Source organism: Malus domestica, chromosome 04 (assembly GCF_042453785.1).
Source record: "Malus domestica chromosome 04, GDT2T_hap1".
Taxonomy (NCBI): domain Eukaryota; kingdom Viridiplantae; phylum Streptophyta; class Magnoliopsida; order Rosales; family Rosaceae; genus Malus; species Malus domestica.
The window spans coordinates 4,950,435-4,964,701 of NC_091664.1; the positions used below are offsets into that span (position 1 = coordinate 4,950,435).

The 14,267-nt window shown below is 36.4% G+C and overlaps 1 protein-coding gene and 1 long non-coding RNA gene across 3 annotated transcripts; both read right to left on the reverse strand.

The window, feature by feature from the left end:
• Positions 1–327: 327 nt before the first annotated feature.
• On the reverse strand, positions 328–6,919 carry LOC103431477 (uncharacterized). Its single transcript, XR_011579912.1, has 2 exons — positions 6,284–6,919; positions 328–714 (listed from the first exon to the last, which is right to left on the reverse strand). It is a non-coding gene; the product is annotated as an uncharacterized lncRNA (long non-coding RNA).
• A 1,512-nt stretch (positions 6,920–8,431) lies between these two features.
• On the reverse strand, positions 8,432–11,615 carry LOC103424928 (uncharacterized). Of its 2 annotated transcripts, XM_070820442.1 has the most exons (4): positions 11,141–11,607; positions 10,822–11,037; positions 10,219–10,694; positions 8,432–9,173 (listed from the first exon to the last, which is right to left on the reverse strand). In XM_070820442.1, the coding sequence occupies exons 1-3, from the start codon at positions 11,489–11,491 to the stop codon at positions 10,227–10,229; spliced, it is 1,035 nt and encodes a 344-aa protein (XP_070676543.1). In that variant the 5' UTR covers positions 11,492–11,607; the 3' UTR covers positions 8,432–9,173; positions 10,219–10,226. The 2 variants fall into 2 exon arrangements, with proteins under 2 accessions (XP_070676543.1, XP_008361236.1); XM_008363014.4 differs by lacking the exon at positions 8,432–9,173 and having other exon boundaries at positions 10,137–10,694; positions 11,141–11,615.
• Positions 11,616–14,267: the final 2,652 nt, after the last annotated feature.

Genomic DNA, 14,267 nt, shown 5'->3' on the forward strand with positions numbered 1-14,267 from the left:
CTGGTTTATTATTTTACATTTAACATTATACTCATTTTATAGTTTTTTTGTCATTTCACACAGTCACAACTGTTTTATATAAAAGTTTACCAAACACTACCATACTGCTTTTTTTTTTCCAAAAGAACTTTTACAAAAAAAAATTTACCAAACACTCTGCTACTTTATTTCACAGCAGCTTATTCTCATAGCACAGCAGAAACAACTTATTCTCATAACACAGCAGAAACAGCTTATTATCATAGCACAACAGAACAGTTGTTTTTCAAAGCACAGCAGAAACAATTTTTTTTAAAGCACAGCAATATCAAACCAGCCCTGAGAGACTAATCCCAAAAACACATTTAATTTTCAGATAACAAATTTTCATAATCTAAATCCACCATAATTACCAGTAACAAAACACAAATCACAAGGTGCTACAACCATACGGTACTCGACAGAAAATTAACCCCATCATTCGATCTACAACTAAAACGATATGTACAGAACAGGCTACAAACAAAGGTGTCATCTAGGTGTATCTAACCAGACTCAAAAACAGAAGGGGGAGGAGGAGGAGGGGGAGGAAGGGAAGGGAGGGTAAGTACCCTAACTGGAGGCGGCTGTGCAACTACAATTATTGAACAATGCCTCACATCCGTCTTTAATTTTTGGCAGACCCGATAACATTTCAATCCTTCGTTACAGATTGGTTGACCTCTGATGTATTATCTTTCTTGTTAGATGCAATTAGCCAAGATCAAGATTTAAGCTACATAAAACACAATCAAGAAAGCATAAAATCTTTTGAATATGAACTGATGTATTCACACTAACATGATGAACCTCCATTCGAATATGCCATTGCAGCAGCTGTCCAATTCTGTATGCTGCAACTCTTCTCCTCTCTGGTAGAACTCTTAATGCTCTAACTAAGAATAGGACTTAGTTCTTTTCTGAGCGTGTCTATGAGAGCAGAGATCACAGCATATATATAAATACATATACTTCTCCTAAACCAATGAGGATTTCCTATTACAATCCGATTAGGAAACAACTCATGTTTCCCAGTGTATGTTGGTTCTTCTCCATGACAGATTCCTCTATCAACAAGAACTCACATTCATCTTCCTATAAGGCTTTCTTATACTAATTGGACCAAACAACTGACACTTGTTCACCGTATACTCATGTTCATATCTTTACATTCTCCCACTTGAACATGAGACATGAACAAGCACAGTCTTTACCAATTATAAGAAGTGATCACACAGCCTTATTCAAGATTTTATCATCATGACCAACATCCCATTGCATTTCAAAATACAGAAACCAAGAATCTCAGATTACTATCAAAACAATCATCGATTCAAGACTCACATGTATCCAATCTGCAATTATGACACATGATTAACAACACTAATTCAGAACATGCTCCCACTTTTCAAAAGATCTCAATCTATATCAATCTTCAATGAAAAACAGCATTTCATTAACTGAATAAAATTCATGAAACATATAAACTTTTAAAACAAACAAATTGTCCTTGCAAAGTACCATATGAATCCAACAAGTCTATTATCAAAACCACAATACTCCAAAACGGAAACTTTAGGTTTCGAAGCAAAGACTCTTATTAAAACATAAAACAAACTAACTAAACATAACTAAGTAAGCTAGCTCAGACTAAAATGTAAACAAGGTCCCAAATTGAATTACTCACATAGCAGCAACCTTCAAACTTTCTGAAACAGATCAATTACTCCCACTGATCTAGAGTTTCTAACACTCCCATCCGAGATACATGTTTCTGAAACTCTCCAATAGGCAGTGCTTTAGTCAGAGGATCTGCCACCATCAAAACAGTGCTGATGTGCTGAACTTCAATCATCCCCTTCTTCACTTCCTCTCTTACTTTAAGAAATTTTACATCCATTAACCTTGAGGCAGAAGTTCTTCTATTATTCTTGGCAAAGAACACAGCAGAATTGTTATCACAAAACATCCTTACTGGTTTCTGAATCGATTTTACAATTTTTAAATCAGTCAGAAAATTCTTCAACCACACAGCTTGTTTCATCCCTTCAAAACAAGCTACGAACTCAGCCTCCATAGTGGATGTGGCTATCACGGTTTGCTTAGCACTCTTCCAAGAAACTGCACCACCATTTAACATGAAGATATAGCCACCGGTCGATTTTCTATCATCTATATCACCAGCCAAATCAGAGTCAGTATATCCTTCAAGTTCCAAAGATTCGCCATTTCCATAAACCAACATGAAATTCTTGGTTCTTTGTAAATATCTTAGAACCTTTTTGGCAGATATCCAATGTGCTTCACCTGGATTTGATTGAAACCTTCCCAACATTCCAGTTATAAAAGCAAGGTCAGGCCGTGTACATATAGTTGCATACATGAGACTTCCCACCAGAGAAGCATAAGGCTTACCCTGCATTTTCTCTGTCTCCAAGTCAGTCCTCGGACACTGACTCTTGGAGAACTTATCCCCTTTATTAACTGGAACTTGTCCACAACTACAATTCTCCATATTGAACCGGTGTAATACTCTATCAATGTAACCCTTTTACGATAAGCCAAGTAGTCGTTTCTGTCTATTGCGTACAATCTCAATCCCCAACACATAGTGTGCCTCTCCTAGATCCTTCATGTCAAAACTTTCACTGAGCATCCTTTTAGTTCTTTGTAATAACTGTGGACAAGAACTTGCTAGAAGAATGTCGTCAACGTAAAGTACCAAAAAGTCCTAGTAGGATGTCATGTAGCTGATCCATTTCTTCAAAAATGAAATTTTCCCGCGACAGATCTGTAACATCTTGATCCTCTAAGAATACTGCATTATGTGTTTCTTGGATCCGAGTGTGATGTTGAGGAATATAGAATCTGTAGCCCTTTGACTTTTCAGGATACCCAATGAAGTAACAAGATTGAGTCCTTGAATCTAATTTTCTTTCATTAGGATTATAGAACCTTGCTTCTGATTTGCAACCCCAAACGTGAAAGTATTCAAAATTAGGTGTTCTGCCATGCCATAACTCAAAAGGTGTTGAGATAACAGATTTGCTCGGTACTCTGTTCAAAATATGATTTGCTGTCTTCAAGGCTTCTCCCCACAAGAAACCAGGCAATTTGGATCTTGACATCATACTTCTCACCATACCTATAAGAGTTCGATTCCTTCGTTCCGAGACTCCATTTTGTTGAGGTGTCCCCGGTGTTGTATACTGAGCTACAATGCCGTTTTGCTCTAAATATAGTGCAAATGGTCCCTTTTGCTGTCCTGATTCAGTGTACCTGCCAAAGTATTCTCCTCCCCTATCCGATCTAACAATTTTAATAACTTTACCTAACTGTTTTTCAACCTCAGTTTTGTAAACAATAAAGCATTTAAGGGCATCAGATTTTTCTTTAATCAGAAAAGTATATCCCAGTCTAGAGAAGTCATCAATAAAGTTAACAAAATACTTGTTTCCACATATTGTTTTGACTGGAAAAGGACCACAGATGTCAGTGTGTATGATTTCAAGTAACCCTTTGCTTCTTTTGGCATCTAGTTTTCTAAAGTTGGTCATTTTTCCTTTCAAACAATCAACACATTCTGTCACAGTGGCAGAATCTAGTTTGGGAATTAGTTCGGCTTTGCAAAGTTGAAGAATCCTTTCTTTAGAGATGTGCCCTAACCTCTTATGCCAAAGAATATAAGATGAATCATGTTCTAACATTCTTTTTGAATTGACATTAAAAACGGACTGATCAACAAACTCAACTATACACTCTAGTCTCCAGAGATTTTCAGACAAGAGGGCAATGCCCAAAATTTTATGAAAACTGTTTTTCTTAAAAATTTTCAAACATACATCATCAGCAAAGAATGCATAACCATCTTTTATTATTTTAGAAGCAGAGAGCAAGTTTCTTCTCATTTTAGGCACATAGAGCACATCTTTTAGTTGTAACACAAAACCAGAATTTAGTTTTAAGTTTACTACTCCAATGGAATGCACTGCAACCTTAGTCCCTTCCCCCACATAGACATGATACATAGTATTTCCAATCTCCTTTTGTTTTTGAAAACCTTTCAAAGAATTAGTTATGTGAACCGAGCATCCAGTGTCAAACCACCAAGAATCAACAGGTACTTCACAAAGATTTGACTCAACACAGACAAGTACTTGTTCCTTTTCTTTGCTCTTCACAAAATCTTTAAAAATTTCACAATCAACTTTTAAATGCCCTTTAGTCTTGCACCAAAAACACTTAAGTTTAGACACATCTTTAGGTTTAGCTTTAAATTTGATAGATTTTCTAGGGGAGTCATTTACTTTAGCAGCTATATTGAATTTGTTAGAATTCTTAGTGAATTTAGAATTCTTACCAGGACCTGAAGAGCTGCCTTTATTGAATGCTCTCTTCTCTCGTCCAGGTTGTACATAATTTGCTTCTTCGATCTCCTTGCCTTTCTCTTGCTTTTGCCGAGTTTCCTCTTGCACACATTGTGCAATCAATTCATCTATGCCCCAGTTCTTGTCCTGAGTGTTGTAAGAGACTTTTAACTGACTATACTTGGTAGGGAGGGCTTGAAAAATCATGAACACAAGCTGCTTCTCTCCAATGTTTATTTCCATGGAGTTTAGCTTCTCGGCAGCATCTGACATTTTCATTATATGATCCCTTATTGAACCAGTATCTTCAATCTTGTATTGAGTCAACACAGACATATACTGGCTTACTTCTGCCTTCTCGGACTCCTTGAATTTCTTTTCGATTGCAGCCAAATAATCCACAGCAAGCTCTGGTTTCTTAATTCCTCCCCTGATAGTGTCAGTCATTCCAGCTTCTATGATGGAAAGTGCTACCTTATTAGCTCTTGACCACCTCTCAAAATCTGACTTCTCAGCTCTGGTGCTTTGATCACTAATTACAGGCTTGGGATTTTCAATTGCTATATCAAACTCATTTAGAGTCAATAGCAAGTTGATATCCCTCCTCCACTTCTTGTAATTGCTACCACCAGTAAGGATCGGAATATTTGCTAAATTTAAGGTCTTCATTGATATTGCAGACATCGATGAACCTGAAATCACCATATGAACATTCAAAGTTCTGATTTCGTTTCACAGTCTATTGCACATCAAAGCTTTATAACCAATATCCATATATACAATCTTAACAACAACCAGTTGATAGGCGCATATAGGATTATTGATTTCAGAATAGTTCATGAACTGATCACGGTATAATCAGAATCAACCATCACACTGATTTGTTCTATACATCTCAGTTTATGATCTTAATAGTGACAATAAATTTGCATAAATTTAACCAGATACAATCATTTTAAGAAACTAAATCATATGCTAAGAATGACTGCTCTCATGTTCATAAAAAATCATTATACAAATCTCTATGCAAGATTCATGATATTCATTTTTCTAATCTGAGTTTTGAAGATCACATACCTTTTAAAGAGACAACCATCAATACCTAGCAGCGGAAACAATTTTGGACAGGTATTGAACACTCAATAACAAGATTTGGATTACTCGGATTGCAAGTGAACGGGTCAAAATAAGAGGGACGAGTTAAAGTCCTCTTTTGCAGAAGAACAAAACCCAGAAAAACCCCAAAAGAAAAACCGCGCCGATTTCGAATATCAACAGTCATATTAATCTGACCTGATTTTATCAAAAACGCACCGTTTAGGAAAAATTGTTTTGATATTTAGAACCGGTTTCGAAACCCGATAATGGCGATTTTCATTGACCCGTGTTTGATTGATTTTAAGAACTTAAATCTAAGCTCTGATACCACATGTTAGATGCAATTAGCCAAGATCAAGATTTAAGCTACATAAAACACAATCAAGAAAGCATAAAATCTTTTGAATATGAACTGATGTATTCACACTAACCTGATGAACCTCCATTCGAATATGCCATTGCAGCAGCTGTCCAATTCTGTATGCTGCAACTCTTCTCCTCTCTGGTAGAACTCTTAATGCTCTAACTAAGAATAGGACTTAGTTCTTTTCTGAGCGTGTCTATGAGAGCAGAGATCACAGCATATATATAAATACATATACTTCTCCTAAACCAATGAGGATTTCCTATTACAATCCGATTAGGAAACAACTCATGTTTCCCAGTGTATGTTGGTTCTTCTCCATGACAGATTCCTCTATCAACAAGAACTCACATTCATCTTCCTATAAGGCTTTCTTATACTAATTGGACCAAACAACTGACACTTGTTCACCGTATACTCATGTTCATATCTTTACATTTCTGGCTTGGCGGAGGCACGGATTCTCCTATTTTCAACTCCCCACTTTGTTGTTGCTGCTGCTGTTGCTGTTGCTGATGATGCTGCTGCATCTGTTGCTGCTGGAGTTGATGGAGCTGATGCTGCTGAAACTGGTGCTGCTGCTTCTGAGAATGAATCTGGAGCTGTTGAAACTGCTGTGCAGTTAGAAGAGTGTGCATTGCTTGATTGTTTGGATAGAACTGCTGCTGACCCGCCGCGCCAAAAGAAGCGTAGTTCATCATAGGTCCACCATTTGGCATAGCTTGGCCAGTCATAACTTTCAGATGCTGAATTTCTTCTTTCAGTGCATTGTTCAATGCTACGAGACAAACAAAAACAATAATGTTTCGGCACAATTTCATTCACATAAGGATCAAGAACCAGAAGTTACACGGAATCCGATCAGCAAGAAAACCTAAATTATAGTATTGTACTGATACTACACAAACAAGATGCTACAGTCTAATTTGAGCAAAACTTCTACATCGGATGCTAACCAATACAATCCAATCTTGGGCGCAAAAAACGATTATGCGTTTCTTTGACAAAGTCCATTTGACGTCAGGTGAAATCATGATGCTATATTGTGTGGGGGTTTTGATCACTCTCGATTGCATCGTAATTGAGTGGAAGGCAATATCGTTTCGGGATTATAAGGAATATATGCTGCACGGAGTTGACGTGACCAGCAAACAATTTAGTGAGTGGTGCTAAATCATCAAGAATAAAAGTTGACAGACGAAGTACGGTTTGGCATTGAGGTGCTTAAAAAACAAAAGGAAAAATAATGAAAATGTCTTGAAAACTTTGAGTTTTAACGATAAGGACAAAATAAAGGGTAAAGTGAATAATACTAGGTTTGACTTTTTAGTGTAAAAATGTGGTTTTTCGTTAAAGTGAACAGTACTGCAGGCTTTTCGTTAAAACTCCCTAAAAAAAAGCTGCTTATTTTCAAAGTTTTTATGTTGAAGGTGTTTGGTAAACTAAATAAAAAGGGATTATTTTTGGACAATGCTATGAGAATAAGCTGAAATCATCAGAAAAGCTGAAGCAGCTAAATGCTGCTTTGGAAAACTGGCTTTTTTTTCAAAGCACGCAGAGCTACGGTGCTCCTTTAATGAAACTTTCTAAAGTCCAATAACACCCTCAAACCAGAAATGGTGCTCCTTTGCCGGTCTCCACAAAACCTAGAAACCCACTAGAAACGACTTTGCCGATCTGCACAAGAAATGGAAACACAAAAACCCAAAAACCCACCAGACTACCACAGCCAAAACCAGAAACGGTTTTCCTTTGCCGATCCGCGCGCTAAACTAGCCTTAACTTTCTAAGACATTGGATACAAACATCAAAACCCAAAAGCCAAAAATTGAATAAATATCAGCTTTAAGATTTCACCGCCATCAATTCTATAATTTGATTAAACACAATTCCAGAAAAATAAACAATTTGAGCCACTACAAGCCTGAAACTTTATCGATTTTGGAAAAGTCGAAAAGAAATCATGGGCAATTTGGGTTAAAAGCTAAATACCTCTGGTTCTCCGAAGGTCCGGACTGAAACTATGGCCACTGGGCGCCGGCGAAGAGAGACGGAGAAAGGGAGGGACTACAGAGAGGAGTGTTTTCTGTTGTCGAGGATTACAGACAGGAATTAGGAAGGAAGGTGAGTGGGAGGAAGAAGGGTTTAGAGTTAAAATGGATTTTGATGCCACTTAACAAATGAAGATAGATAAAAGAAAAATAGGAGACTTGTAGAGAGACTATTAATAAATAAAAGACATGGATTATTAATAAATGAAGATGGATAAAAGAAAGATAGAGTTGGTTTATTATTTTACATTTAACATTATACTCATTTTATATATTTTTTTGTCATTTCACACAATCACAGCTCTTTTATATAAAAGTTTACCAAACACTATCATATTGCTTGTTTTCTTTTCCAAAAGAACTTTTACAAAAAAAATTTATCAAACATTCTGCTGTTTTATTTCACAGCAGCTTATTCTCATAGCACAGCAGAAGTAGCTTATTCTCATAGCACAGCAGAAACAGTTTTTTCTCATAGCAAAGCAGAAGAACCTTTTTTTCAAAGCAGAGTAATACCAAACCAGCCCTGAGACTAATCCCAAAAACACATTTAATTTTCAGATAACAAATCTTCATAATCTAAATCCACCATAATTACCAGGAACAAAACGCAAATCACAAGGTGCTACAACCATACGGTACTCGACCGAAAATTAACCCCATCATTCGATCTACAACTAAAACGATATTTACAGAACAGGCTACAAACAAAGGTGTCATCTAGGTGTATCTAACCAGACTAAAAAACAGAAGGGGGAGGAGGAGGAGGAGGAGAAGGGGGAGGAAGGGAAGGGAGGGTAAGTACCCTAACTGGAGGCGGCTGTGCAACTACAATTTTTGAACAAAGCCTCATCCGTCATTAATTTTTGGCAGACCCGATAACATTTCAATCCTTCGTTACAGATTGGTTGACCTCTGATGTATTATCTTTCTGGCTTGGCGAAGGCACGGATCCTCCTATTTTCAACTCCCCACTTTGTTGTTGCTGCTGCTGTTGCTGTTGCGGATGCTGATGATGCTGCTGCATCTGTTGCTGCTGAAGTTGATGGAGCTGATGCTGCTGAAACTGGTGCTGCTGCTTCTGAGAATGAATCTGGAGCTGTTGAAACTGCTGTGCAGTTAGAAAAGTGTGCATTGCTTGATTGTTTGGACAGAACTGCTGCTGACCCGCCCCGCCAAAAGAAGCGTAGTTCATCATAGGTCCACCATTTGGCATAGCTTGGCCAGTCATAACTTTCAGATGCTGAATTTCTTCTTTCAGTGCATCGTTCAATGCTATGAGACAAACAAAAACAATATTGTTTCGGCAAGTCAATTTCATTCACATAAGGACCAAGAACCAGAAGTTACATGGAATCGGATCAGTGAGAAACCTATGTTATAGTATTGTTCTGATACTACACAAACAAGATGCTACAGTCTAATTTATTTTTTTGGTTTCCTTTATGTGCCAAGATCAGAATGAGCAAAACTTCTACTTCGGATGCTAATTGGCTCTAAAAAATGAAACATCCAATATGATGGCCAGTTCACTTCAGGTCAGCCAGCATGTTGTTTATGGCTACTACAACGTTGAAAATGGGCATAAATTCAAGGAAAATCTTTCTTGCCCATATCGGTGGGGGAGGTAGACCCAGCACCGCATTGATTAGCATGGAAACTAGATCCAATGGTTGTACACAGGCTGACTTAGAAGCAAATAAAGAGACTATGAACAAAAATCTACCCATTTGATAGACCTTCAGTTTTTAGTTCGAAGGAATTCGAGCTCAAATTTTGTGAGCACTACATTGGATTGTATTGCACTTGGTTTGATGTTGTTTTGGTCGACAATGCAAGGATAGGAGAAACAAAGAGCATGGCACGTATAACTGCCCCTTCCCATTGACCTTCTCAAAATTGGATCACTTAAGCATTGGATTGTATTCGTTCTTCATCTTAACTTTGTTCTACAGGCTTCCTTCCTATGTCTAACTTAAGCATTTAAGTTATTCATTTTTTTTTAAAGATATTTAGCTATTTAAGTTATTCCTTTTTTGCCTGATGCTGAACGAGATTTCAAATTCGAATTTGGGTACCTATACATGGTCTCACATGGTGTGAAGAGAATTAGCATATATGCAAGTCCTCCTCCTTTTGTGGACCCGTAAAGGATGGAAGCTTGTGTGGCTTGCTGCTATAAAATGGGGAGCCTTACTGCTTAGTCCCCACCCATCTTCTCCAAGAGAAAAGACGAAGGAAAAAAAAAAAGAGCTAGTAAGGCTCCCCACCGATCATTCTTTTTTTAGTAACATTAATATTTGCATTTTGTTGTCTTTACCAAGCAATTCAGAGACATGGAATTGGAGAGCTCTCAAGCGTCTTCGCCTCCTCCTCGTCATGAGTCTCAATCTGAGTAACGTAAGGATTAAAACTCACTCCAAGAGATGTTACAAACTCTTCAGCAATCTGAGGCCAATCAACATCAGGATATGCAACAAGATGAGCATTGTAATTTCCTACTGCACCAGCAAACTTCCCCATGATTTCAACCTGAGAAATTCTGCGCCTTTGTATGCTTAACCTGACAGCGAAAATTGCCATTTCCTTCCCCAAAGTGGTGGGTGAGGCAGTCTGACCGTGCGTGCGAGAAAGCATGGGAACGGACGCGTTATCCTTTGACATGTCACAAATTGCCTCAACCAACTCATCCATGACGGGAAACATAACATTGTTGATAGCATCTTTCAACATCAACGCATGAGCAAGATTGTTGATGTCCTCAGATGTGCAAGCAAAATGGAAAAACTCAAGCACCTACAATAACAAAACATTACACAATTCTCAAACATATGAAACGAAGCTATCAACGGGACGGTATCAAATATAAAGGAGCAGCTTCAAGCTTGTTTCGGAATTTAAATGACTCGATAAAGGGATTCACCTTAGCTATCTCTGGATGCGAACTGCATTTCTGTTTCAAAAAATACTCCACTGCTTTCACATCATGATTAGTAATTTTCTCAATCTTCTTTATTTCCGCTGCATCATCGACGCTAAATCCATCGATGATTCCTTGCAAGTAAGATTGAGCATCTCCACTGAAACTGGGCACCTCTGTGACCTCAGGGATTTGTGAAAGTTTCAACAGCCATTTTATCTGAAATTAAGAAAAACAATAACACCTTCATCAAATTCAAAATTCAAATAAAGAAAACGCAACAAAAAATTACGAAAACTCGGTAGCAAATTAAACGAAGTACCTCAACGAAAACTCTGTAGTAGATTAGGGCATATTCGCTCATAAAAGGAGCCAATTCCTTGACTTTACCCCAATAACGGCCGTCCAACGGCGACAAAGCCGTCAAAATCGAATGCCCGATTTCGACTTTGCCGTGGCATGTACCATTGGTATCTTCGATGGCGGCTCTTAGAGAGCAGTCCATGCGGCTCCGAGAGAGTGACAAAGAAGAAGTGTTGGAAGGACGATGAAGGTATGGGGCTTTGGATGGCACAGAACTGAAGAAGCAGGAGAGTTGGTTGCAGTTCGGAGCCCTAGAAGAAAAAGAAGAGGAAGGAGAAGAGGCTCCGACGTCGATGAATCGGAAGGTCATTTTGACGAGCTCGGAAATCCCAAGGAAAATCCCAGAAAGGGGTCTGAAAACCCTAGATAGGTGGCGAAGAGGATGATGGAGGCGCGCGGTAAACACTCCGAAAACCAAAAATTTAATCGATACTAAAACTAAAACACTGTTCCTAACTGACTATTTTGCCCCTGTTTATTTTTTATTAGAGTAAACTGTCATTTAACCCCCTGAACTATCACGTGAGTTTCAATTTTCCCTTGAACTATTTTTTTAGCCAATTGACCCCTTAAACTATGTTAAAGTGGCCAATTAACCCCCTACCGTTAAGTATCTTTAACTCCATCCAATTTTCTGTTAGAAAGTGTCATGTGCTTGGCACATGACCACCTTTTTACATTTTATGTCTAAATCTTTACAAAGAAAACATATATAACAAATATTAAAAAAAAAAACTTACAAACCCTAAACTTAATCATTTAAAATAATAGAAAAAGTAAGGCTTTTTATATTAACACCCCACAAAATGTTGAATGCACCACATATTAAAATTTAATATTAAATGACTTATTTACTCCACTATGCAATGACAATTTTGACCTTATTAGATTTAAAAAAAATTATAAATACATCCTAAATCACTTTTAGCGTATTATTTATCTTCTTAACTATCAAAACCCTCTCATCCTCCATTGTTGAACAAAATTCTAACCAATGAAACTACAAATATGTTGATTGAGAAAAATTGTTTTTGACGAATGAAACACGAAATCGATGTTTCTGAAGCTTCACATGAGATAAGACTTCACATTTTTCATTGTTTTAGTGATTTCGATGACATCGATAATTATTTAATCTTGCATTTGCTGCATTATTTTTCAATATGAACCCTAAAAGATGAATATGAATATGAATATGAATATATAAGTTTAAATAATGCAGCAAACGCAAGATTAAATAATTATCGATGTCATCGAAATCACTAAAACAATGAAAAATGTGAAGTCTTACCTCATGTGAAGCTTCAAAAACATCGATTTCGTGTTTCATTCGTCAAAAACAATTTTTCTCAATCAACATGTTTGTAATTTCATTGGTTAGAGTTTTGTTCAACAATGTAGGATGAGAGGGTTTTGATAGTTGAGAAGATAAATAATACGCTAAAAGTGATTTGGGGTGTATTTATAATTTTTTTTAAACCTAATAAGGTCAAAATTGTCATTACATAAATAAGTCATTTAATATTAAATTTTAATATGGGGTGCATTCAACATTTTATGGGGTGTTAATATAAAAAGTCTTACCTTTTCTATTATTTTGAATGATTAAGTTTAGGGTTTGTATGTTTTTTGTTTTAATATTTGTTTTATATGTTTTCTTTGTAAAGATTTAGACATAAAATGTAAAAAGGTGGTCATGTGCCAAGCACATGACACTTTCTAATAGAAAATTTGATGGAGTTAAAGATACTTAACGGTAGGGGGTTAATTGGCCACTTTAACATAGTTTAGGGGGTCAATTGGCTGAAAAAATAGTTCAGGGAGGAAATTGAAACTCACGTGATAGTTCAGGGGGTTAAATGACAGTTTACTCTTTTTTATTATTGCGTTTCTGCCATTGCCTGAGATAATATATATACATTATATTATTTTTTTATTTTTTCTTATTCTCGCTTTTCTCTTTTCCCTCTCGCTGTTCTCCCCCGAGTGCGGTTCACCGTCAAACTGCTAAACGAGAAAACCAAAACATCACCAATTGCATTTGCTTCTTAAACCGTTAACGAAAAATTAAATTTTTATATTAAAAAATTAATTTTGGTACTATTTATTTTACTTTTTATTTTGTTATTATCGTTAAAACTCAAAATTTTCAAATCATTTTCATTATTTTTTCTTTTAAATAATGACTCCTTGCCCATTCTCCTAATTTTAGAAAAAAAAGAAGCATTTAATTTTTCTAATTGTGTGGTTTACTATTTACTATTCAGCAAAATTTATGTAACTTCTGGAAAGTAGTGCCATCATTCTTTTTGAGGAGAAATTTTTAGTTGTGACGGAAACACGGGTGATACATCACGTGTTTTTATGTAAGTGGTGAGAAATTTTATTTTTTAAGTTATTAACTTTTTAACACACATATTCCACAATTTATATAACAACATGTGATGTACTATTCCTTGTGACGGTCACATTGAAAAATCTCTCATCTCTCCAGTATATGAACCTTTTCGATTTTCCGTTTTGCTTTATGATTTCCTTATTAAAAGTAAACTAAATTATTTATGGTTGAGTTATGGTAATATATGTTAAGTTTCTGAAGCCCCAACTGTTTATTTGTTTTCATTTTTCTATTGATAGAGAAATATAATCAACAAGGAAACATAGATAAGAAATTCATCAAGTTAAGAAAAAGTCGGATGGGTATGTATGTGGGTATTATATAGTGGAATTGGATCCTCTCCGGATCCTAATAATCTGAGCTTAATGATCATTTGATCCGGATTGTTGAAATTTGTTTCACCGGCTACAATTATTATAATTTTTAGAGAGGTCCCTTGTTTGTAACCGTTGGATCAAATTTCAACAATTTGGATCATTTGATCCTTGTGCTCAGAGTCTTCATAATGATTCTGTGTTGAACTAATCAAATGGTGGTTGGAGTTTGATTTCACAAAAATGCTTTGAAAGGTTTTCTGTTGGGATTTAATAATTTCATTCCACATGCTATTGTGTCACTCAGTGTCATCATTTGGGACAAATTTATGGAAATTTTTGTGACTTGATGCACATGTATTTTCCCTTATATT